At 41.4% G+C, this 26,730-nt stretch overlaps 2 protein-coding genes across 5 annotated transcripts in view; one reads left to right on the top strand and one right to left on the bottom strand.

Moving 5' to 3' along the window:
- Positions 1-25,313, top strand: part of LOC138970869 (uncharacterized) — a 47,408-nt gene extending 22,095 nt beyond the window's left edge. The window contains exons 3-4 of one of the 4 annotated variants that reach the window (XM_070343434.1): positions 21,377-21,442; positions 24,481-25,313. In XM_070343434.1, coding sequence (XP_070199535.1) covers positions 21,377-21,442; positions 24,481-24,485 — 71 coding nt within the window. In that variant the 3' untranslated portion in view covers positions 24,486-25,313. Of the gene's footprint in view, positions 1-25; positions 1,559-21,376; positions 21,443-24,480 lie in introns of those variants that run through there. The other 3 variants (XM_070343436.1, XM_070343433.1, XM_070343431.1) reach the window with 3 other exon arrangements.
- The window catches only part of LOC138970871 (glycoprotein 3-alpha-L-fucosyltransferase A-like), a 111,055-nt gene that overhangs the window by 12,213 nt on the left and 72,112 nt on the right, over positions 1-26,730 (bottom strand). The gene's annotated exons all lie outside the window — the stretch shown is intronic.

Genomic DNA, 26,730 nt, shown 5'->3' with positions numbered 1-26,730 from the left:
AACGCCACCCATACTGTTGTTGTAGGTGAGGATGGGCCTTGGAATGGTGACTTGCTTCTTCCCACCTGGAGCTTTTCTTTCTGCCGTCCCCATCTCTGGCTGGGCATTAGTGGAGAGGACAGCAACAGCTCTCTTGTCCTTCCAGAGCGTGGCAACCATGTTCCCATCCTGCAGGAACTGCACGTCACCCACCTTCATCTTCTTCGCCGTAGCAGCGTTCAGCGCCTTGGGCCAGCCCTTCCTGTTCAGACGAATAGTGGAGCACATGTAGGTTTTCTTCTTTTCAAGGTCCTGTGCCAGTTGAACGGAAGAAAAGAAGTTGTCAAAAAAGATGTGATGGGCGTGTCCGAGGAACCGGTCTGCCATCTTCATGATCACATGGTGGCCCATCCCATGCGGCGTTGGCGCCTCTACGCGACCAAGGTAAACCGAGAAGTCCAGCATGTAGCCACTGCGAGGATCTGCGGTGCACCAAACCTTGATTCCCCAAGGATTGGGTTTGCCTGTCAACACACAAAACAACCCATGAAAATCCACTCTAGGCTAATATAGTAATAAAATATCTGAAAACGAAATCAAGAAGATTGATATTGAAGTTTATCAGTACGATATGGTCACACTCTATTGTACACAAACAGTCTAGTTGTGTGTGTATTTTTTTACAAATAATTATTTATGTACTGTGGAAACTATTGTAAGTGTAACTGTCACTTGTGTCACTGTCAGTGTGAACTGTTCTAGTTTTGTATATATGACTAAGTGCCAAAAGGTGCTCACAGAACAGAAGACGACTTTGTTTTACAATACAAATGTTTCTAAAAACGTGTGTCTGCTGAAAATTGGTGTGTGTGTGGATGAATGTGCGAAGAGATAGTGGACATAATTTCGTGTGTCTGACTTGAACGGTTTTGAAGTTATCTTTGTTTAAAGTCAAAAATAACGCCAAAACCGGCCATCTGAAAACGGACATCGTGATACCTCGTGTTTTGAATATGCCACAGAAAAATAACAAGAAGCACAAATGAATTGCATTTAGTTTGATTGAATGCCTGAAACATCGCTTTACAGACGAGACCAAACGTCAAATCTAAATCTCGAGAAAAAATTTTTTTTTCAATAACCGAATTTTAAGGTGTCGCACGCAAGATGTGTCGTCATCACGGCATACATTTTTCAATCGCAGATATTTACTAAATTTCTTTTTCAAAAACTCTGGAATTGATGTCGACACGTCAAGCGATAACGGTGTATCAAACTGCTGTCTTTCAAGTAATCCAGCAAAGACTGCAGAACTTTTGAACAGCATTTTTGAAAACGATTTAAAAATTTCGTCATATCTTGCGTGCGACAAAATGTTCGGTAATTAACGGTTATTTTCTTTTAAAAACAAAATTTACATGTACAAAGATCTACTTCATCTACGGAACCACGTGACACATTCTGTGTTCAAAATTTGTGAAGAAATCACGAGCCACGAATGCGCTATCAAGTGTTGAAATTATGTCGTCAACATCTTTTCAGATCTTGCGTGCGACACCATCTTGCGTTCAACATAAAATGTCACTACCTTATCGAGTTTAATGGGTAAAACTAACTATTTGTCGTCTTAGTTTAATCTTCTTAATTAAAAGCGTAATAAAACCGAACTTCCAAGAAGAATTTTAATTGAGATTAGCGAAAGAGCGGGCACGCAAGTCGACCTTAAAGTAAAAGAATGATAACACGAGCGTTTGTCGTGTTGTCTTGCGTGCAACACATTGTCCAAAAAGGAAAATGTATATTTTTCTCAGACGTTTTTTAAGTTGAAACCTTGAAACTTCACACACATTTGGGGTTTAATCGCCCCCATGCATGGTAAAAGTCTTGTTGACCCTTGTCAGATTTCAAGGTCACGGCTGGGTCACATGTGGTTCAGAAAACGGATGAAACATATTTTTTCAGAGATTTTTGAAGCTAGAACCTTCAAACTTCAAAGAACGCTTTTGCTTAATGATTGTTCAACATGGAGAATTCAAGGTTGATCCTTGAGAAATGTGAAGGTCATAGCAGGGTCTCGTGTGGGTAAAAAAAAAAGGAAATTGTATTGAACTTCAATTTATATAAAACCAAAGTCTGGTTGATCTGTTTTAAGATTTAAGGTCAAATCTGTTATTTAAGGTCAAATCAAATAGAAATTTGTTGATGCTTAAATCTTTGAAACTTCCAACAGGTTTGAGGTTTGACAACTTCTGGACTTTGAAATCTGGTATGGTTGATCCTGGTAATATTAATTGGTCAAAACATCAAGATCAACAATTATAAAATAAGCACTTTCACCAATGTCAAGTGAGCAATAGCAGCAAACGTGAGTCTTATAAAGATTATCACTTTTTGTGTGACCTCAACTTGACCCCTCTGAATGCTCTCAATCATGGAAATTGACCACACTTTGATTATAACCAAACAACATCAAAACTTTGGAATGTGTGAAGTTTCAAAGGTGTTGCTTAAAAGGCGTTCGTGAAAATGACAATTGTATGTGTCTGACTTCAATGCGACCCCGCTGCGACCTTGACGTTTGATTTTATCAACCAGACTTTCATCATGTGTGAATGACTTCAAACACTATAAAACTAGTTGAAGAAATTGACAATTTTTCAAAGTTTAAGCCAGATGGCACTGCTGTGACCTTGAAATTTGACAAACATTAACCAGGCGGTCACCTTTTTTAGAAAATATCCTTAAAGGATCTTTAACCTTACTGTGACCTTGGAATTTGATGAGGTTTAATTTAACTTGCGTAGTGTGCCAAGTTTCAAGGCCCTAGCTTCAAAAACATATGAGAAAACCTCATTGAAAAATGTATATGTTTGACCTCAACGCGACCCTGCTGTGACCTTGACTTTTTCAACCAGACTTTAATCGTGTGTGAACATTATACACTAGAACTGTGTGTATTTTTAAAGCTCGTGCTATAAACGCGCTGAATAAATTGAAAATATTCCACATTTGGACCAGATGTGACCCCGCTGTGACCTTGAACTTTGACAAAGATTAACCAGCAGGTCACTTTTAATGAGGTTTTATAAAAATGCTGAAAGTATGTGAAGTATGTAAAGTCTAACTGATCTAGTATTAAAACATGTAAGACGTGACAACGACAATTTTCCAGTTTGCAAAGGAAATTTAACCTCGCTGTGACCTTGAAATTCAATGTTGTTTAATGTGATGTGCACCATACCTGGAGGTCATTATACTTTGGTTGTGTGCCAAGTTTCAAAGCCCTAGCTTTAAAAACGTGCGAGATAACCTTAATGCTATGACTCAGTGCCGTTTTGAATGATATAACGAACAAAATTATCGTTATTTGTAAAATCATTTGGGTAAATTTATCTTTTCTTTTCGTAATTGGGTTCCAGCATCTGTTGTCTTAACAAAAATCACAATATCAGTCGTGTTTGTCAACTTTTATTTTTTAGCCCCTTTGTCCGCTTTTCGTGCGCACCTTTTGGCACTTAGTCATATATATAATATGTAAACATTTGTATTTGCGTGCTTGCAATTTCACAACAACACAAACAAAGAATAAAATTAAAACTAACCGTTTTTGAAAATGTGTAAATGTGATATTGAATCATTTATGGACTCAACACTAACCTTTGATGTACTGTTTGAATGATAGTCGACCATTGAATTTAATCATCGCCTCGTCAATCGAAATGTCCTGGCCGGGGTGGTAGTGTTTGGTGCTGTTGCCATGGACAAGGTCGAGCAGCGGTCGCACCTTGAACAGCGGGTCATAGCCAGGGTTGCCCTTTTGCACTGCGTCATGGTTGTTGTTGAGATGGAAGTACTGGTTTAGCTTGTTGAAACGGTTCCTGCTCATGACATCAGCTACTGCTGGGACACGGAGGAGCGGGTCAGTTGACCAGTACATCTGTACTTCGGGCAGACGGTGAATGCCAAACATAAAGTTTATAAAAATGAACAACTTCATCTCATTTGGTGTGGTCACATGCCAGTCCTTGTCTGTCTTGTTCTCTTGTTTCTGTTCCGCGTATCTGTTGGTCTCTGCTGCAATGGTATTCCAAAACACATCGGGCACAAGCAGACAGAAGTATTCAAATGGCTCTGCGCCAACAGGTAGGTCATGTGAAACGCCCACTTTGTACGACTGCTCTTTGTCGTATCCAGCGAAAGTCAGTGGCTTCACAGTTTGAGTAGGACTAGCCCAGTTCGTGTGCACTTCGTTTTTCTCCTTCTTGGAACTCTTCTTGCCTTTCTTTCGTTAGCTGGGCCCAGCAGCAACGGGTAGCTCGGTATCACTGTCACCCTCTTCAAAATCGCTAACATTTCCACCGCTGTCCTCAATTTCTCAATATATATATATATGGGCCAAAGTCAAAAGGTGCCTCTTGTCATGTGACATTTTTAAAAGGCTAATAAATTAAAGATTTTTTTAATATTTTAACTAAAGCTCTCAATAACATTGTACTAAAGTGTTTGCAGATGATATTGCCAAAGTTTCAGAACACAAAGTTGATAGTAAGTATTTTTTTTATGAATTTCTTATCCTAATTTCCCCCTATTTTTTGCCGTTTCTAAAGCCTCGTTTTTGGGTGTCATTAGAAATGCAAAATTAAACAGTGTAACCTTGTTTTTTCTTAAATAAAGAATAGATGGGCCGGTTCAGTAAAGTTCATTCTTTTATTTGAATTGGTCTTCAGTATGAAAAAAACAATCAACATTGAGAATTTGAAGGTTAAAAAACTACAGTCTCCTGTGACATGTTCTGTCACACTAAATTCCTCTTTCTTTGCTTTTTTGCATAAAGAAAATGAAAAGAAAGAGCCATCGTTTTGGGGTCAACAAAACGTTATCAATGTAGGCTACATATCAAAAGTTAAAAAAATAGCATGGTACCAAAATTAAAACGAGTTTTGACACGTTGCAAAAAATCTGTCACAAACGTCACGAGAGACAGCACGCGATTTTCGGCACCTTACTTTCGATCTCGATTAACGGCAGCTGCTTTTACGACATCCGCAAAGTGGTCTGAGCGACATACGAGTTTCTGGCACATTCGAACGCATGGCGTCCTTGCGACCGGATAAGTTTTCTGAATCCGTCACACGCTTTTTTACACGTCACAGGGAAAAACGCGGGGTCCAAAAATAACGAGAGACATGAAAGAACATCCTTCCAAGAAAAACTGAGTGCTTATTCTTCTTTGTAATGTTATGTTAACGAAGTTTTACGGAACAGAAGCACACAACTAACTTTCGATTTTACAGGATTAATGTTAATAAAAATGTTTCTCGTAACATGTGACGGAAAACTAATCTCTTCCGTCACACTGACTTGTCACAAGAAACTGGAAAAGTGTTGTTTTTCATGCAAAAATTTACTTCAGGATTTTCTTGTCTCTTTACACAAGTTAAATAAATGTTAGAAAACAAATGCTACATGGTTTGTCTGAAAAGTCTTTGTTGTTTTGTCTAGGAAGATTTGCAGAAAATCCAAAAATCTGTTTCTAGTGACGTGACATTTTCATGATGGCCATGCTTAAAAGATATTATATTTGAACATTTCTTTTGACCATAATTCAAAAGAGTGTGTTGGATTTTGTACAAAAAGATATATTTCCATCTTGAAATTGGCATTTAAGGTAACAAAAAACAGCACTGAAGATGTATGTCACGAGAAACAGATTTCAGAGCAGGACACAAAACACAAATTTATTCAGTTGGTTGAAAAACTGCAGGGTTAGTTTTAAAAAACATTAAAAGTACATTAATTAATAGTGTCAAAATGCAAAAAAGAAAGTATAAAACATAAAATGAAAATATAGTGTTCCATTTGGCACCTTTTGACTTTGGCCCATATATGCTTTTGGATTCATATAAAATTATATGAAATAAGATGAAATCATTTTTGAATCGATTACTTAAATTTTATCCCAGCACACAAGATATACTGTGATCAACTTGAGAAATGTTCATGCCGATAATACGTGATAAAGAAGGATTCTTTGTGCCCGATTTGGGGCTACGGTTGGGGATGGAAGTTCACCAAAAATTGGGAATATACTAACTAAAATACGGTGGGTGACAGGCCTATTCGTTTTTGAGCAATTGCCACCCAAGGCTGCTTTGGCCGGGTAGATATTCCATAGTTTCCAAGTCTATGGATTAACATCGCGTAAGAAGATGACGTCGAAAGGCCTTGACATCATTGCATCATGACGTCATCCCCTCTCGGCGGTCTTTCTCTCGCGTGGTGTGTGTGCATTTTGTGCACGTGTTAGTGTTACTGTTAGTGAGTTTGTTCGTGAGTTTGTGTGTACGAGTGTGTGTTTGGGTCATTCTCCAAAACTGGTTAACAAAAGCGGGAATATGGCCCAAAAATTAAACTTGATTAAATTAAGTTGAATTAATGATAAATAGGTTTTTTGTTATCAGAATGACAGTTTGCAAGAAAAGAAAAAGCAAGAAATACTTTTCCTGACAAAATTCAGGGATCTGCTTTGGGGGGGGGGGGGGGGGGGGGGGGGGGGGGGGGGTGTCTGTCTCATCCTTGCGTGCGCGTCATTGTGACACAATTTTGTTCATTGTGCAGTCATCTCAATTAATCAGGGGTGGGACATTTCCGCGGACACAACTTACGAATTCCGCTGGGGTAATCTATTTTTCCGCGTCCCATTTCATCACAGTATCTATAACTTGTTGACTGAATGATATGGAGAGAAGTGAAGATGGAACAGAACACTGGAGGCTTGAGAGTTAAATTGTGCTGACTGAAAACTCCTGGGCCCGTATGCTTATGGGGGAAGTTCGCGACAACTCCCGAAGTTTTGAGTGACATCGGAAGTACTTGCCTCACTTTCGTATGCATGGGCCGGAAAAAGGGTTTACCTCGAAGCAAAGCGAGGAAGTAACTCAGGGTATTTTGCGACTACTTCTAAAGTTTTGAGTGACATCGGAAGTACATCCTCACTTTCGCATGCATGGGACGAAAAAAGAGTTTACTTTGGAAGCTAACGAGGAAGTAAATGAGGGTAAATGTACTACAGCCAGACCCAGTAGTAAACACGCTACTTCCACAGTTTCTCAGTGCAAAAAGGCAGGGCTTTTCTTCAGTTTTTCATGTCAAACCGAGCTGACGCTCCAAAAGAGAGAAAATAGAGGGAAAAGTCGTATCTTCTGCATGCATTTCGTGCAAATTTCCCTGAATACAAACCTGAGTTGCCAGCTTTGACTTTTGTTTGTTGATCTGGGTCATTGGCCACCACTCTTTCATTCCCGCTTATACGAGGGGGTTACTGTGTTTCTATGAAAATGGGCGTCGTTGTGTGCATGTGTGAGTGTGTGTGTGTGTGTGTGTGTGTGTGTGTGTTTGTGTGCGTGCGTGCGTGTGTTTGTGTGCGTGTGCGTGTGTGTGTGTGTGTGTGTTCAAGTGTTTAAGTGTTTAAGTGTAAGTTTCTGCTATTTTTTGGGTCATTGCTTTATCTCTGTGTGTGTGTGTGTGTGTGTGTGTGTGTGTGTGTGTGTGTGTGTGTGTGTGTTTGTGTGTGTGTATGTATTTGTGCGAGTGCCTGTCTGCCTGTGTGTGCGTGCGTGCGGGTATAATTGTGCGTCTGTTCCTTCATACGTTTGTTTGCGTGTTCGCGTGTGCCGTGTGTGTGTGTGTGTGTGTGTGTGTGTGTGTGTGTGTGTGTGTGTGTGTTTGTGTGTGTGTGTGTGTGTGTTGTGTGAGTGTGAGTGTGTGTGTGTGTGTGTGTGTGTGTGTGTTTGTGTGCGTGTTCGACGGTGTGTGTGTGTTCGACGGTGTGTGTGTGTTCGACGGTGTGTGTGTGTTCGACGGTGTGTGTGTGTTCGACGGTGTGTGTGTGTGTGTGTGTGTGTGTTCGACGTTATGTGTGTGTTCGACGGTGTGTGTGTGTGTGTGTGTGTGTGTGTGTGTGTGTGTGTGTGTGTGTGTGTGTGTGTGTGTGTGTGTATGTGTGTGTGTGTGTGTGTGTGTGTACCCACTCCCCACACTATGATGAGCTGACTATATTTGCGCCTTGATATTTTATTCATGTTCTTACGTTTTATGCTGTTTATTGTGATTCACCACACCCGAGTTTATCGTAATTGACATAATAACGTGTTCTATGTCTATGTATTATGTCTAATACACATGCAGACACGCACGTAGGCTACAAAAATCCAATCTTGACTTTGAACTTTATATAAACATACATCCTCTTCACAATTAACGAGGACAAACGTAATTTACAAACACCTAAGTACAACAATTTTTCTGTTTTAAAAATTCGGACACACATTTTTTCAAATAATATGAAATTCGCTGAACTTATCTTCTTTTCACTACACCTTATATCTTGATTCCCCAAAAATGGAGTTCTGCCTTTTTATATTTAGTCAAGTTTTGACTAAATATTTTAACATCGAGGGGGAATCGAAACGAGGGTCGTGGTGTATGTGCGTGTGTGCGTGTGTCTGTGTGTGTGTATAGAGCGATTCAGACTAAACTACTGGACCGATCTTTATGAAATTTGACATGAGAGTTCCTGGGTATGAAATCCCCGAACGTTTTTTTCATTTTTTTGATAAATGTCTTTGATGACGTCATATCCGGCTTTTCGTGAAAGTTGAGGCGGCACTGTCACGCCCTCATTTTTCAACCAAATTGGTTGAAATTTTGGTCAAGTAATCTTCGACAAAGCCCGGACTTCGATATTGCATTTCAGCTTGGTGGCTTAAAAATTAATTGATGACTTTGGTCATTAAAAATCTGAAAATTGTAAAAAAAAAAAAAAATTTATAAAACGATCCAAATTTACGTTCATCTTATTTTCCATCATTTTCTGATTCCAAAAACATATAAATATGTTATATTTGGATTAAAAACAAGCTCTGAAAATTAAATATATAAAAATTATTATCAAAATTAAATTGTCGAAATCAATTTAAAAACACTTTCATCTTATTCCTTGTCGGTTCCTGATTCCAAAAACATATAGATATGATATGTTTGGATTAAAACCACGCTCAGAAAGTTAAAACAAAGAGAGGTACAGAAAAGCGTGCTATCCTTCTTAGCGCAACTACTACCCCGCTCTTCTTGTCAATTTCACTGCCTTTGCCATGAGCGGTGGACTGACGATGCTACGAGTATACGGTCTTGCTGAAAAATGGCATTGCGTTCAGTTTCATTCTGTGAGTTCGACAGCTACTTGACTAAATATTGTATTTTCGCCTTACGCGACTTGTTAAATTTACCAGTAACACAAACATTCGCTCTGACCAAACTATTTTTGTCCAGCAGTTTTACCGATACACAATCATTAAAAAAACACCACAAAAAGAGTTTTAAGTTAACCGACTTCGCTACCACATAAACAACCTTTTTTTATTGTCCCCAACATTCTGGTCAACGAAATCATTATTATAGACAGTCATTCTATTTAAGGACAATCATCACAGCTTTCGTTCAACCAGTTAAAAACAACAATTATAGTAAAAGCTACAGCGCGATCAACGTTTGCCCATTTACGAACTCGCGATGAGATTTGTTTCTTCTGGTCACCAAGCCTACCGTTTACAAACGCATGCGCACTAATTGGGATTCCCCCAATTTTCTCGACCTTGACCTCAGAACTCTCGAAGCCACTACTTCGGCGTTCAATTTAGCTCGTGCATACCGAGTAGCAGGCAACTTTGCTTTCGAAGTTCCCACTTCCAATGTCAAGGGCCTCTCGCTTGACATAATTATACGACGATATCGCATCTCAAGGGTCCTTACCCATCCAAAAGAAACCTCCAGCGCATACTACAATTGCAGGACATTCCGTTTTTAAAGGCAGCTCATTGGGAAATGATCTCAGACACAATATCGAAGACGTGAAATGCGTCAATCGAGCAACTGTCGTAACTTGGCTACAATGAGACGGTCTCCTACCTTGCACCATAGACACGGACTGTGACATTCTTGTTTAATTTAGGTGAAATGCTTAAAACAGAGTGACTCAAAAGCGACAGTTCGATCAGTTACTGACCGAAAAAAACGTGCTCGAGTCATTCGGCGAAGGTGGCGAGCTTTCAAACCAGCACGACTGAATAACTCAGAATGCCTTTTTTCATCATGCCTCTATTCTACACGAGTAACATAGTGCAGTGGTAACGGTTCCGGACTCTCGTTCATTCGCTCCGGGTTCAAGTTCCGCCGGGAGCTATATATTTTTTTTATTAATCTTTTCCTTTTTAAGCCTCCGCAATTGCATTCCGGCTGCAAAAACCGGGTTTTGCCTCTGTGTTAATTTTATTCATTTGCAAAAGAAACCTTCCTATGCTTTGAAAAAATCATATCATGTCTTGACTTTCAACTGTACGCGCGTGTGTATATGCCGGTGTCACTACGGTGAGTGTGTGTGTGTGTGTGTGTGTGTATGTGTGTGTGTGTGTGTGTGACGTGTCACTTGTGTCATCATAGTTTCAGTGTGTGTATGAGTGTAGATTGAGAGAGAATGAGAGAAAGTGAGAGAGAGTGAGTGTGTGGTTATTTGTTTGTGACTGTGTGCGTGCGTGTATGGGTGCGTGTGTGTGTGTATATATGTGTGCGGGCGAGCGCGCGCGTGTGTGTGTGTGTGCAGTGTGTGGTGTGTGTGTGTGTTTATGTGTGCCGTCAGTGTCACTTGTGTCATAGTGTCAGTACATGATGTGCATGAGTGTACGTTTGTCTGTGTGTGCATGTGTCGTAAGAGAGAGAGAGAGAGAGAGAGAGAGCGACACTTCTTTGGCAATTTTGGACCAGATAGCGTCTTTATGTTTAACAGTTAGACTGTTCTGTAAACTTGGTGTTTACTGTGTTTTTTTCTAATTAACTGTTCTGAAATTTGGACAGAATAACCGTTCTTTCGTAAAACACTTCTGTCAAGAGTACAGCAATTTCACCATCTGAAAAAGGTGCAGAACGCCCCTCCGTGTCTACTTTCTTTTTGAGCGGCACACGTGCCTTGCCATTTTCGTTGACTGCCATGTTGATAGAAACGTGCGCATGTGTATTTGTAGGGATTCCCCCAATTTCCCCGACCTTGACCTTAATACTCTCGCTGTCACTACTTTGGCGTTCAAGTCAGTTCATGCATTGTGAACAGTTAGAAAGTTGACTTCGGGAGTTCCCACTTTGAAAAGAGGCCTCTACTTCCAGTGTTTCTTACTTCTAGTTCATGCATACGGGCCCTGATAATTAATAGTCATTTTGAGCTTCAATGCATTGGGGCGTCACTTGGATCATACTATTGCCAGTATTAGATTATGGATACATGGTTCATTACGTAAATATGCACCATTACAATGTTACAATTGTTGTGTGAAAGTGGGGTTTTTTTTTTTGGGGGGGGGGGGGGGGGGGGGGGGGAGAGAATGTCTTTTTTTACCTGATTCAAACGAGTTGAATTTTAGTCTCAGAATGCACCAGATTGCACAGATTTTAATGTACCATTTAAACACATTTCGGCGAACCCCCCTAGAAAAAAGGGATTTCCTCGTTTTCCATCAAAAGAGTCCCACCCCTGATTAATTAAATGTTGTGCTTATTAGAGTTTGATAAGCATCTATTGGAGGTTTGTTTTAATTTTGTATTCGATTTTTTTTTTCAGAATTTTTTTCCATACTTTTGTTTCAGAATTTTTTTCTCGATTTATTTTGGTTGTTGTTGCATGTTTACAACAATACATTGGCACGTACATAATCATAACGGTAAGAAGTTGACTATGTCCAAGTAATTGGGGTCTGCATCTTTGTGCGTAGCAAAGGGCGTTACGAACGTACTCTTCCAAAATGTCAACTATACCTTCTTTTTTCGTGAATGACGTCATTATTCATGACAATTGTGAGAAAAAAAACGTCACGCATCTGTATGGCTGGGTGATTAACAAAGAGGCAACGTGAAAAATGTATGCTTTTATTCAGTTGAATTGATGCTAGCTTATAATGAAAACGGCCGTTAGGAACGCATCACTTGTGACACAAAACACTCTCTGAGACATCAAATTTGTCCAAAGTGTGTCCTCGGTTGAATGAATGCATTTTCTGCATCTTCAAGCTGTACTAGTTGGCTTGATCGCAAAAGAATTAGTGATTGTAAAGAAATTCATTTGGTCACAGAGGTCGAAAAAATATAAGTGATCGTGACAACATTCGATGCGTACGTAACGCTGATTTCAACTTAATTTGTTGGGGTCTCAAACACAAAGGAAATAACAACAATTGCACAGGAATGACCCTTAATCGTTTCACAAAGTGACTTTTCAACAAATCATCCAAAATCAACTTATCGTGTGCATGATGAACTGCATGGGTGAAACTTTTCCGCCTCAGGGCGGAAATCCGCCAAATGAAATTGGTCAAATAAGGAATTCCTTATTTTAAAAATCTTTAAAAAAAACAAAAAAAAACCTCTTTTTTTCTCTCCGGCGATCCTATCCGTATTTCCTCTAACACAGTGACCGGACATCGCTGAGTCTTTGTTTCACTGAGCGCGCGAATTATCGGACTACAGCTTGGCATTTGTTACCATTGCTTAATGTGCAAATTTGTGTGTTTGAGATACCAGGAGAGGCCTACTTTTACCCTTAAAAGCCTGATTTTTTCTTCTTCCGGGGGGCTTCGCCTCCCTGGGCCCCCTAGCAGGGCGTTGCCCCTGGACCCCGGCCTCATTTTCCTTATTTTCATTTCTGATCAGTTTCACCCATGGAACTGTAGCTTCCAATATGTACCGAGCCTGTTCCCATTTTTCTTACGCCATTTTAGTTGATTTACTGACATTTTTAGACTATCAAAATACAAATATGTTCGTTCATTTTGCTGTGGGTGCTTCTTCAAACATATCTTTATCCAGATAAACAGGGGGAAAGGTCTAACCACATTTGCTTCTGTGAAAATTTCGTTTTAAGTGACCGACCTAAGAATTTACCAGCTTTGGAGAATGACTCATGTGTGTTTGTTTGTAAAGGTGTGTGTGTTCGTCTGTCTATATGTTTGTATGAGTGTATTTTTTCTGTGTATGAAGTTTGATTGAGTGCATGTGTGTGTGTGTTTGCAAGGGTGTGTGTGTGTTTGCAAGGGCGAGTGTGTCCATCTGTCTATGTGCGTATGAGTGTGTTTTGTGTGAATGAGATTTGTGTGAGTCAGTGTGTGTTTGTGTGATTTGGGGTGTGTTTGTGTGTGTGAGAGAAAGAGGGGTAGAGCTAGAGAGAAAGAGAGAGAGAGAAAGCGGATTTGTCCTTCGCTGGGGGTATGCAGTGCCTTGGCATTACACTTCTACTTAATTTTTTTATTGAACTTAGGGATTTTTACTGACCAAACTCGTCAAATTAATTTCTAAGCTGAAATGCAATCCCATAGTCCAGGCTTCAATGAAGAATGCTTGGCCAAAATTACTATCAATTTTGACTGAAAAATGAGGGCGTGACACTGACAGTGGCGCATCACCTTTTGCTAAAAAAACAAAAACGGAATATGATATCAGTAATGTGGTCTTGGAGTCATCGCTGTTCGTGTTACATTCTTAGGTACTAAGCGACCGGTAGATTTTGAAAAGTTCTTAAAAATATTTTGTTGTTGAATATTTGTGTTTTTGTGTAGCTTTATGGTTCACAAACATGGGATAATGGGTGCCCGTCGTGATTTAGAATATGCTGTATAGTTGTACAGTTGTACGTGTGTATTCAAGCTACACTGCCCAAAATAAGTCAAGGACCAAAAATCCAAACACAATTTACGCAAAAACCGATCAACCAAAAACATGGAACTTGTAATATGTTGTGGTCAAATCATTCAACAACAATCAGGCCAAAGTGCATTGAATTCCATTCATAAACAATTGAGTTATTGTCTCTTAAGTGAAGGGGGGGGTCAAAATCAAAAGTCGCAAGTCTTTGCAGATTGTCAATTCCAATGTTTCACCGGTTCCCAAAGTTCTTCTTCTTCTTCTTCGGCGTTCCAGACCCAAAGTTCAATAATGGGTATAACCCCCACGATTCTGGCGGCACTCGTTGCAGCGATCCCTCATTGAGTGGACAATGTTTGCCAGATTAGCCTGGGGGATGGCCTGCCACTCTAGCTGAAGAAGAACGAGCAGCTGTTGGAGGTTTGCAGGTGGAGCATGATTCTTGCGAACACGACGGCCCAACATGTCCCACGCATGCTCGATAGGGTTCATGTCGGGACTGTTGGCTGGCCAATCCATCCTGTTGATCTGTACCTGCTGCAGGAAGGCATCCACAAGCTGTGCCCGATGTGGGGGAGCATTATTGTCCTGTAGCACTGCATGGGGCCCAATCTGACGCAGCATGGGCAGGACTTGGGGCCTGAGGATCTGGTCCCTGTAGACAAGGGCATTCAAGTTGCCCCGTACATGGTACAGTGGGGTCCTGTGGTGCTCGCTGATCCCAGCCCACACCATCACTGACCATCCCTGGTAGGCTCTTCTCTCCCTCACGCATGCAGGGATCATGCGTTCTCCTGGACGCCTCCAGACCCTGGTCCTGCCATCATCATGCTCCAGACTGAATCGAGATTCATCGGAAAACAGTACCTGGGCCAATGCTGTCGATTCAATCTCAAATGGTGGGTGGACCAGGCCAGTCTTGCCATCATGTGACGTGGCGTCAGTAAAATGCGGCCAAGTTGACGCCTTGCATGCAGCGTCTGGTCATGAAGGCGGTTGCGGACTGTCTGCTCGTTGATGTCGGTGTTGGTTGCCACCCTAAGCCTTCGTCTGATGGTGCTGGCAGTGGTCGTCCTGGTCTGCAACGCCTGGCGTGTGATGTAGCGGTCTTGACGTTGTGTGGTGCTTCGAGGGCGCCCAGATCGGGGTCTTGTTTCCACACTTCCAGTGGCCAGAAAGCGCTGCCGCAGCCTCACGATGACGGGATGGGAGCAGCCAAGTCTTGCAGCAATCTCTCGGAGCCGGATACCCTCTTGAACCCAGGCTAGAGCTCGTCCGCGGTCGACAAGGTTCAGATGACGTCTTGGAGGCATGGTTGTTTGGTGGCCTGCTGTGATTTTGCCTGGGCTTATAAAGCATTTCTGGTGACGACAGTTCACTCTCGTCCAATGGTTCACGTGAAAAAGATTGATTGGGGCAAAATCACCTGTGCTGAGCTCTGCAGGAGGGTTACTTTCACGTGCGTTTTTCGCAATATTGTGGATTCTTTGCTCGCCTGCACAGAGAAACAGGCAAAGTCCGAGTACCGGTTTTTGCTGTCACAGCAAAGGCAGGGAAGCTGTCAAGACGACCACAAAGCGTAGAGGGTCATTGTCGCCGATTTTTGTGATTCTTGCACAATCAACGTTGGGATCGAAAAATGGCTTTTGGTCCTTGACTTATTTTGGGCAGTGTACATGACGGTATTTGACGGTAACATATCTGACAGGCCGTCATTTCATCTCACGACAAACCCATAAGTCACCTGCCAATGTTTTTTTGTAGTACAGCAGTCCCTCTCATGAACGGACACCCTTGGGCCATAGCAAAAGTGTCCGTACATTGCAGGTGTCCGGTCACGGGAGGGGTGACCACACCACCCCCTCCACCATACACTCACACAGAGACACACAAACAACAGGATTGAGTCAATGCTAATCACTTCTTGTGGCTACTAAACAATAACAACAAACTCCTAATACTTCTTTAAACGTTCTGTAAAAATGATTTGTATGAAAAGTGTTGAAAAGAAGAGATCAAATAAATCCTCAAGGCAGTGAACACACTCACCATGCACTGACATACGAAAGCAGCCACACAAACACAGCACAGAGGAGCGTGTGCAGATGCTTTGCAAGAATAAGCTTGAAAACCAGTTTGAATAAATAGCAGCAGATAGAGCTGCATGTCATAATCATGTAATTTATTTTCTTCTTGTCTGGCTTTATTGACTGCATGCCGATCATGTGGCGTGGCAGTGACTTTTTTTTCACTCTTCAGTCGGAAATACACTGTACATAACACAGCTCCCACTCTCCCTCACTAATGCCTACCCCAAGCCGTGACAACTGATGCTTGGAAATTGTGTGGAAGAGTACACCTCTCTATTTTTCTCCAATGCTCTTCCTGCTGACATGTAGTGACACCAGACACCCCACAGAGTTTAGCCAGCTACCCCTCCACCCCCCCCCCCCCCCCTCTCTCATTCCCTCCAGCCATGTACTGTTTGGGGCTGTGGCCAGAGAGGCCAGCTGCACTGTTCACTCAGATCAAAACCAGTTGACTGTGTCCTAACTTTTGACAAAGCAAGACAACTGAAGGGTTCACATATTAGGCAACCGATTCACTGGTCAAGGCTGAGGGGAAACAAGAGTATCTTGTCAATGAAAGAGGCTGAGAACTGTGGCCGGTTTTTTGATCACTCTCTTTCGCTCAGGACCTTCATCGACTGTGGTTTCTGTTGATTACGTCCAACAGACAAGAATAAAGAGCACAGTGCAGTTTCATGTTGGCATCTTCGCATACATGTACTCCACTCCTGACCAAAACTACCCCCCCTTCTGATGGGTACACGTGCACTCAAGTTATCAGTGACTGTCATCACGCCATTGCGGCTGTGATCTTTGTACCAAGAGCCGGACTGCTCTGTTATCGATTTTGTTGTGAAAATTTGACGATGGTCTGTCCGTACATTGGAGGTATGACCTGCTGTTGGGACCGAAAATGAGTGTCCGCGTCCACGTTTTGCAGGTGTCCGTTTAAGGGGGGGCAAATATAGAAGGAAAACACTCCGTGCCGAGCAAATGTGTCCGTACATGTCAGGTGTCCGCTCACGCCGGGGGCCGTACATTGCAGGGACTGCTGTATGCTCCAGTGGGCGAAAATCAAATCACAAGTTGGAACATTTATTGTTTCTCATTTGCTGGAAAAGGCCGTTAAAGCTGAGGTTCTCTATGAGTATGACTATCCGGGGCTGGGTGTTTGAACAGATAGGGCTGAGAATCATGTACAGAATCATGCCTGAAACCCCGCCTATACTGCGTGTATGACCTTGATAGCTTGATTCAGCGCTTGAATTTTGCTGTGGAAACTTCTGGTTTGCTCTCTCAGGGCTGAGCATACTATATTTTCACGAGATATTGAGGGGGGAAAATAATTTATAAACGCCACGGTGGAGATTCGAACTCAGGACCTTGAGATTTCGGGGCTGATGTCCTAGGCTATTGCGCCAATTGTAAAACAAGTCGCGTGAAGCGATACAAAAACATTTAGTCAGTCGTTATCAAACTACGGTACTTTTCCGACTATAAGGCGCTGCCGTGTATAGGGCGCACCCCCTACTTTTAAAAATAAAACTGAAAAAATCCTAGAATAAGGCGATGTCATGGATAAGGCGATGGTGTCGTGCATAAGGCCACGGCATGAAAGAAAAAAAAAGAAAAAAAATGAGGAAAACATCGTACGTAGGAAAAAAACCAAAAAACAACATCAATGATCAAACATGGCGACCGCTCAAAATCGGCACGAAACACTGTTTCAAACAGAAAGTCAGGGAAGAAGATCAGCGGTACCTCAATCGTCACTCGTCGTCGTCACTCTCACTCCCAGAAAATCCAGAGAAATCTGAACCCTCAGAGTCTGAACAAAAAAAGTTCATGAAAGCCGCTGCTGTGTCCTCATCTTCCGTTTCCTGTTCAGTATCGGCGTCTGCTACAGCGTTGTCGGCTTGACCGTATGCTTCGATGATGCCAGCTTTCCTGAAGCCGTTGACGATCGTTCGTGTCGACACCTTCTCCCATGCCTTCACAACTCAGGTGCACACCTCTGCGATGGTAGCACGTCGAAGTCGTCCCGTTTTCGTGAAGGAGTGATTGCCTTCACTCATCCATGCTTCCCACAAGCCACGAAGATGGGTCTTCAGACCTGGGAACCCATACGATTTCGCCGTATTTTGTACGCATGATTGTCGAGAATACGATCAGTACGGTCAGTGGAAAAAAAATACGACCAGAAACATTCCTAGACTACTTTTCTTCACAAGCCCATCTCGAAGCCAATCCAATATTTTGACACATAATTACAGTTTTTGTCAGTAAACATTGAAAAAAAAGCATTTGTTTTAAATGTATAGGTAAACATAATTAATGGTGTGACGGACGCGTGTGAGGCATGCTTTAATCATGGATGTTCGAAAAATTATGCTGTATGAAGTACGCTCATTTTTCTCAAAATACACCAAGTTTGTTTGAGAATACTCTAAGTGCAAAACAGGGGTTCCCAGGTCTGGGTCTTGAATTGTGTTCACTTAAATGGTTGTTACCGTATTTGACGGATTACAAGACGCACCGTTTTATAAGCCGCACCCCCGACTTTTTAAAAAAAAATTGGGACGAGCCACGTATAGGCCGCGTCACTATATTAGCCGCTGTCGAAAAAAATATAATCAGATCGTGTCAATCAATCAAAACAAGCAGGCAAACGAAAGTACGGTATTTGGCGAAATCGGCTCCGAGAATAAACAAGTGAAACAAAGAAGAAAAGTGAAAAAAATTGAAGAAAAATATCACACACACACAATTTGTAACCAACACACACATGTAGTCTCGCCCGGAATAAGCTTTTTTTGGGATGATTTACGACTTTTGCGCACATTTCGAGCAGACGAAAACACAACATGGCGGCTCTCGCTGCTCCAACTATCGCGAGACACAAAAAAACGAAATCTCGCGCGCGCGAGATCCTGATACATCCGGTGTTTCTCTGTACGCTATCTTGTCACGACGACGACAAACGAAGATTCGCGAAAGAAAGAGAAAAGCGCCGAGTCTTGAGTAGAGAGCTAATAAAGTACCGGTAATCGCTAATCGAGCGAAATGAAAATCCGCGGCGACTTCCATTAGGTGAATGCTATTCAAGTTTAGGTAACGTTTTAGCCGCATCTTTTTATAAGCCGCAATGCGATTTTTTTTTTTAAAAAGTCGCGGCTTGTAGTCCGTCAAATACGGCAGTTGCTCATTGATTTCAAGTTCACAGTGCTCGTGAAACCTATTTTATCCGAGAATAAGGTGACGTCGTGTATAAGGCGATCCCACGATTTTAAGTGAAAAAAAATGAAAAAAGTATCTCCTTATAGTTCGAAAAGTACGGTATTAAAATCAATAACAAAACCAAAAAAGTCATCGCCGAGACTACCTTTAGATAGACTCGGCTAGCCCGAAGACTGGGGCGGGTCACGCTCGTCTCCACGAAGCACGCGACTGTAGTACTTAACTGAACCTATTTTCTTCCATTCTGAGCACATTTTTAGAGTAAACCTGACATATCTATATATTTTTGAATTCAGGAGAAGGTGAAGAATACAATGCGATCATTTTTTAATCTGTAACGGAAAATTTGATATTAATGACAACTTTAATGAGCAAACTAATTAACTAATTTTTAAGCTTCCAAGCTGAAATGCAATCCCATAGTCCGGACTTCGTCGAATATTGCTTGACCATAATGTCAATCTATTTGGTTGAAAAATGAGAGCGTGACACTGACAGTGCTGCCTCAACTTTCACTAAAAGCCGGATATGACGTCATCAAAGATATTTATCGAAAAAATTAACAAAAACGTTTTGGGATATCATACCCAGGAAGTTTTATGAAGATCAGTCCAGTAGTTTTTTCCGAATCGTTCTACACGCACACACGCATACATACATCACGACCCTCGTCTGGATTCCCCGTCTATGTTAAAACATTTAGTCAAGACTAAATGTAAAAAGGGGGAAAATACTAATTAAATTCATTGTATGTTATTCTTGATGCAACATGATTTATACCTCTATCACTATCAGTCTATTGTTCAGAAGTGAATATAACTATTTCTTTGTTATCTGTTTTCAAATACACAGAGCTTCAGAGTGGTTCATTTATAGTTCTTATTTTCTTGCATGTTTTTAATAGAGATGTAGCAGCCATCGCATGGCGCAAGTGTCGTGTAGCATGGCACAAATGTCGTGTAGCATGGCAGTGTAAACATGTGCTGCGATTCCGTGAAACATGTTGCAAAATAAAGGCAAAATTAAATGGCACGATATAAAATTGTCAACAACAACATTTCTTTGTCAACACTGATCGAGTGGCCTAGCGGCTAAGTCATCGGCCCCGACATCTCAAGGCCTTGAGTTCGAATCTCTGCCCAGGCATTATTTTATCTGCTTGATCCATCTTGACAATAAAGTTTGCTCAGCCCTGAGAGAGCAAACCGGAAGTTGTTTTATGAGGGTAGAACAGCAAATATTTTTGATTTATAAACATTTATTAAACCCTCCTTTTCAGACTTAAACAAATCTGAAAAAGAAAGGAGTTTTACAGGTACAATGGGAGTAAATTTACAAAGGTTAAGAACAAAAAATCAGAGAAAACAGTCTCAAATTTAAAAGGGAGGGAGTCTTCAACTAGGGGATGGGGGGGGGTCTTAAAAGAGGGACTCTTCTATTGGGGTGGGGATGTCGTACAAGTGAGGAATTTTTCTATTTGGGGGAGGGGGTTTGGGTTTCACTGTGATTGGACATGACGAAGGGGTGTGGTATAAACTATTTGCTTTTTTTCCTTGTTTACGCAAACAGGCGCAGTGGCGTGGTGGTAAGACGTCGGCCTCCTAATCGGGAGGTCGTGAGTTCGAATCCCGGTCGCTGCCGTCTGGTGGGTTAAGAGTGGAGATTTTTTCGATCTCCCAGGTCAACTTATGTGCAGACCTGCTAGCGACTTAACCCCCTTCGTGTGTACACACAAGACCATAAGTGCGCACGGAAAAGATCCTGTAAACCATGTCAGAGTTCAGTGGGTTATAGAAACACGAAAATACCCAGCATGCCTCCCCCGAAATCGGCGTATGCTGCCTGAATGGCGGGGTAAAAACGGTCATACACGTAGAAATCCACTCATGCTAAAAACATAAACGCAGAAGAAGAGAAGAAACAAGCAGGTTTCTTGTAGACCTGCCATTATCCCGATGTAGCTACCTGTGAACTACCTGAAAGAGCATGTGGTCAAAATGTAGAATTTAAGGAATGTTATCCCATTACATTAATTCACTAACTGTATTCTGAAAATAACCACACAAGCGTGCGCAAGTTTGGTAACAAGATGTTAGTGGCAAATCTTAAGCTCATTCGGCTCAAACTTGCAGTTGCATCATTTCGCTTCTTTGGACAAAACCCAACCAGCCGACTTTGCTCTATGCGCCTTCAACCAGAAATTTGGGTGTTGAAGTGGTTGGGGTTAGTGGGAGAATGTGGGAGGGATGGGATAGCAGGTTTGTTTCTGGGGGCATGCTAAGGATTAGATAAAATAAATGGATTGATAAAGATACATGTAGCAGCACTGTTTTTCATTTTTCTTATTTACACAGGTTCTGCTGCGGAATATAACATGATCCAGACTCCTGCATCTGAGGGAGAAGCATCCAGCAAGAAATGTAAGAATATGTTGCATGATTTCACGGATCTACAGAAAACAAAGAAAGGGAACAAACAGGCTCATGAAAGAGTTGTCACAAGATCTCTGTCTGTGCATCTGCGGAATCAGCAAACTAGAGTACTCAGAAGTGGGCTATTGCCAGTAACACACAGTTATGTTTGTAAACAGACGAAGATAGTGAAAGGCACAGCTCCTCTCAAACATACACTAAAGTCTCCTTTTGAATATGGCTCAAGTGATGATGATGATTCATTTCACATTCAGAAAAAGAAAAAGCAGGACTTTGCCACATCAGCTGGATTTGTTGTTAAGGATGAGGAACTCTGCAGAAAGAGATGGCTTGACACTAAAGAAAAGCAGCTTATGCCTTGTCTTTCTGAAAATGATAACGGAGAAAAGGATTGTGCAAGTGCTACTAGTAGTAAGCCAGCATGTCCAGAGAAACAAGATGGCTGTTTGTTGCTTCAAAGTAAAGTGCCTTTGGAATCAAAGCTTAAATTATTAAAGTGTATCGTTTGTAGTGCTACATTCAACAATGTCAAGTCTTTGAAGAGACATAGGAAAGTTCCCTGTCGAGTGATACACACGCGCAATATGAGTCGGAAAGTCCTGCGCCCACGATCTGCAGGTTTGTGCAGAGCTCCTGTCAAAGTTCATTCCCGTCGTCCAGGGCAAATTGTTCACAGGGATGGGAGCAAACCCAGGCTATTGCTTGCACCACTCTTTTTCCACACACAATCTAACCAGCAGCATGCTAGTAGTAGCAGAAAAAAGCTGTTTCATTTTCCATTTGCACCAATTCCGCCTGTCGGAGAAAGGGAAATCTGTTTGCCAGGGGAAAAAAGACTGCCCATTTTATCACTGAGTGAGAAAGAACAGCATATGGCAGAGTTGGGACTAGTAAGCACAACACACCTGACAGCAGAACATTTGTTACAACATCAGAAGCTGTTGTGCAGTAAACTTGTCATTTTTAGGCAACGCCTTCAAGAAGCTTCTGGTGTACAGCTTCCTGCTACATGTATAAGTATTGATGCTAACTTTGGTGCAATCATGGACAGTGATGATTGTCTCTTCCCCTCTCCACCTGTCTTGGAACCCATTGATTTGACTGTTGAATTGCAGCATGACACATGTGATTCTGAGCCTCCACATCTAGAACCCATGGTCTTTCTTCCATGCTCACAAACAACAGTGTCATGTTCGCGTTGTGTGGACAAGACATCATTTTCTTCTTCAGGCAGTGTAAAGGATAACTTTACAGAAACACATTGCACACGCATGATTTATGTGTCTCCCTCTCCCAAACCATTCACAAGAATCACAATAAAGAGTCTGCAGTCTGGGCCATGGCTTTTTGAGGGGGGGGAGATTATTATCAAAACCTTTGGCAGGAATGACCGTGTCCTTCTGATAAATCCAGATTGATTTTTGACTCATTTGAGTAATCGATGAGTCTTAGTGTCTGTCCATATGAACGGCCGTCCCGACGTGGACAAAAAAACTTAACGTTGAGGTTGTCTCGGATGATTTTCAAGCTAGAGCTTTGAAACTTAACACACTTCAAGAGTTTGACATTCTCCCAATTTGACCTCGTCAAATTTTGGGGTCACAGCAGAGTGATTCAAGTTCGATTCATTAAAAACTTCATGTTGACATTACCGCAGACGTTTTTGAAGCTAGAGCTTTGAAACATTGCACACTTTAAGGGTTTGATAATGTGCCGGCATGACCTTAGTTTGGTTGACCCTCGTCAACTTTTGGGGTCACAGCAGGGTCATGTTCATAAAAACTTCAAGTCAAGTTTTCTTGGATATTTTGGGAGCAAAAGACTCCAAATTTCGCACACTTGTACAAGTTGTAGGTGTTGATAATCAGCAGACATGACCAACATTTTGTCAAATTTCAGAGTCGCAGCATGAAAATGTTTGCATGAAAAGATTTTCACCACTAAAAATATCCACTGAGCTATCAAGAAAATAAGTCGACCTCATCAAGCTATGTCATTAGTGTCTGGGGTATTTTAGTCTTGGCTAGACTATTAGGATAATATTCAGAGGAATCCTCCTTTTAAGACTTAAAAAAAGTCTGAGAAAATCAGGTCTTAAAAAAGGAGTCTTAAAGTGTTGGTTAACTTACAAGTTACAGAGGTTATGAACAGAAAATCTGAGAAAACAGGGTTTTATCGAGGCGGGAGTCTTCTATCGGTTTGGTTGGTTTCTGAAGGGAGGGAGTCTTCTGTTGAGTAGTGGGGGAGGGAGTCTTCTATTGGGGGATCTTAAAAGGGAGGTTCTACTGCAATGGCGAGTTGTATAAGCATTTGCTTTTCTTGTTTTGTCTTTTTTGCATTTGTTTACTGTGCATACTGCTTTGTACCCCCCGCGGATTAGGGGGAGTCCCATATTGGTTGGGATGAGAAAGAATTTACCCGATGCTCCCCTGCATGTCGTAAGAGGCGACTAACGGATTCTGTTTCTCCTTTTACCCTTGTTAAGTGTTTCTTGTATAGAATATAGTCAATTTTTGTAAAGATTTTAGTCAAGCCGTATGTAAGAAATGTTAAGTCCTTTGTACTGGAAACTTGCATTCTCCCAGTAAGGTAATATATTGTACTACGTTGCAAGCCCCTGGAGCAAATTTTTGATTAGTGCTTTTGTGAACAAGAAACAATTGACAAGTGGCTCTATCCCATCTCCCCCCTTCCCCCGTCGCGATATAACCTTCGTGGTTGAAAACGACGTAAAACACCAAATAAAGAATACTGCTTTGTTGTGTTACTCTGTTCATTACTTATTTATTTGTTCTTTCTTTTCTTTGACCATGTCTGTCTGAAGTCTGTAGGTTTCATTTTATTTGAACAAATCAGTTGTTTTTTATGTGAATCCTAGCTTGTTGATATATTTTTTTCAGACTGATGCATAATTAATTATTAATTTGAGCAATGTGATTAAACTGAGCTTATCGTTTTATGTTTACTTCAATAAGCAAAGCTGAGCATGACCTCCTGACTAGAGTCTCCCATTTTTGTGCTTTCAGACTGATGGCTGGATCCACTGATCCCATTTCCAAAGAGTGTGTGGGACTACAAGGCCAGTGGGGAGGTAGGGGTGAAAAGCGGATTCCTCCTCGACTGGTCATCACAGCAACATCTTGATTTCAACTGTTCTAGTAGCTGTGTTTACCAGGCTGATATGTTAAACTGCCTTGATGGGAGACTCCTTGTCAGGAGCATGTGTCTAGAACATTATGATCTACGGTCATGTTCAGAGCTGTTCTGGGTCTGCTATGAATTGAAAGCTTCATGCTGTTCCAGATGTACATTTAAACCTTGGCTTTGTAAAGTTAATGTCAGTTTGTGTAAATGTTATAAAAATGTTTGCTGCCCAACTATGCGCCTATAACATAAAACTATCTCAAGCTGTACGGTAGTCCAACAACCTCCTTATTTGCTTTTTATATTAAGTCAAGTTTTGACTAGATGTATTCAGATAGGTTGGGAATGGAGACAAGTGGTGATTGTGTGTATGTAGGAAACTTCTGGACAAGATTTTCATGAAACTTAACATACATGTACATTTTTCCAGATGATTTTCCCAGACTTTTTCTTCTTCATGTTTTCCATAAATGTCTAGGTCAAATCAGACTTTAAAAAAAGTAGAGGTGACACTGTGTCAACCTCATTTTTCAATCAAACTGAAATGTTGGTCAAATAATCTTTGAACTGGGCCAGACTTCGGGATTGCATTTCAGCTTGGAAACTAACAATAATTAATTTCTTCATTAAAATTCTAAATAAAATTGAAATTTTTGTAACAGATTGATTGCATTGTATTTTTGATCATATCCTGAATTAAAAAATTATATATAGATTTGTTATCAGGCATGGGAATTGAAAATTGTAAAAAATGCTGAACATTTTTAACTGAAGGCGTCAAGTCGACGGCGCGAGGCGTCAAGTCGACGGCGCGAAGCGTCAAGTCGACGGCGCAGAGCGTCAAGTCGACGGCGCAGAGCGTCAAGTCGACGGCGCGAAGCGTCAAGTCGACGGCGCGAAGCGTCAAGTCGATGGCTCGAAGCGTCAAGTCGACGGCTCGAAGCGTCAAGTCGACGGCGCGAAGCGCCTACCCTTACTAGGGGGGTCCGCCCGGAATATTTTTCTCCAAAGAACCCAGATGGTGCAATCTGGTGTCATCTGAGCTCCAAGATTGCCATTAAATTCTGTTTTTAGAATCAGAGTTTTTAGTACCAATTTTTGATGTTTTGAAAAAAAAATATATACATGTATTATATGGTTGAAATTTGGGTTAAAAAATTGATCTGTTGAGACAAACAGGAAAATGTAACTTGTAACACAATCTGGTTTACTTTCAAACATAAAAGTTACAAAGGCTCACCAATAAGAATTGCCTACTTAAGTTACTTTCCCATGATCTCTTACAAAGAGTTTTAAAAAAAAGTACAGCAGTCCCTCTCATGAGCGGACACCCTTGGGACAGAGCAAAAGTGTCCACTGATTGCAGGTGTCCACTTAAGGGAGGGGAGGCTCTTTGGACCCAGAATGCACCATGACCCAGAATGCACCATGACCCAGAATGCACCTTCTCAAACACACACACAATAACAAACATAGAAGATCTAAGTGCACAACATGTTTATTAAAAGTAAAAGTATCACAACAAAACTAAATGTAAAGCAGCTGATATATATATGAAAATAAAAAATATCAGCAACTTGACGTTGTAGCGCCTCTGCCAGCACTCCAGCCAGCCATTGGATGCTGTGAAGTCGTCATGGCCCATCTCTACTGACAGCATGATCGCCTTCTCCTGAAACAAACAACAGCAAAACATAAGTGGAAAAGCAAAGAAAACAACAGCAATGAGCAACAACACAAAAAAGAATGGAAAAGGTTAAGGAAAAAACCACAACTTACAAGAACAACACACAGAAAATAGACAGGAAAGAAAGAAGAAGAGAGATTATTTTAAAAAAATTTAAAAATTAGCCATGACCTCCACTGCCAACAAGAAAAGATGACAGAATGGAGTCGAAAAGGCCATGTCAAACATGCTCAACGGTTACTGCAACAAACAACACAAGTTGCATAAACAACAGATGTGTGTGTCCGCGGACATGTCTACAGCTGCATCTGCAAAAAGAAAGTGTCCATAAAAACATAACCAGAGAAAGTCACTTAATCAGTGACTGTTTCGGACGATTACACAACATCACAACAAAACTCACCTGTATCAACCGGCCGCTGACAGGGATGTTCTTCGTCCGTGC

This window comes from Littorina saxatilis, linkage group LG7, assembly GCF_037325665.1.
Source record: "Littorina saxatilis isolate snail1 linkage group LG7, US_GU_Lsax_2.0, whole genome shotgun sequence".
Taxonomy (NCBI): Eukaryota; Metazoa; Mollusca; class Gastropoda; order Littorinimorpha; family Littorinidae; genus Littorina; species Littorina saxatilis.
This window is presented reverse-complemented; position numbering and strand designations above follow the sequence as displayed.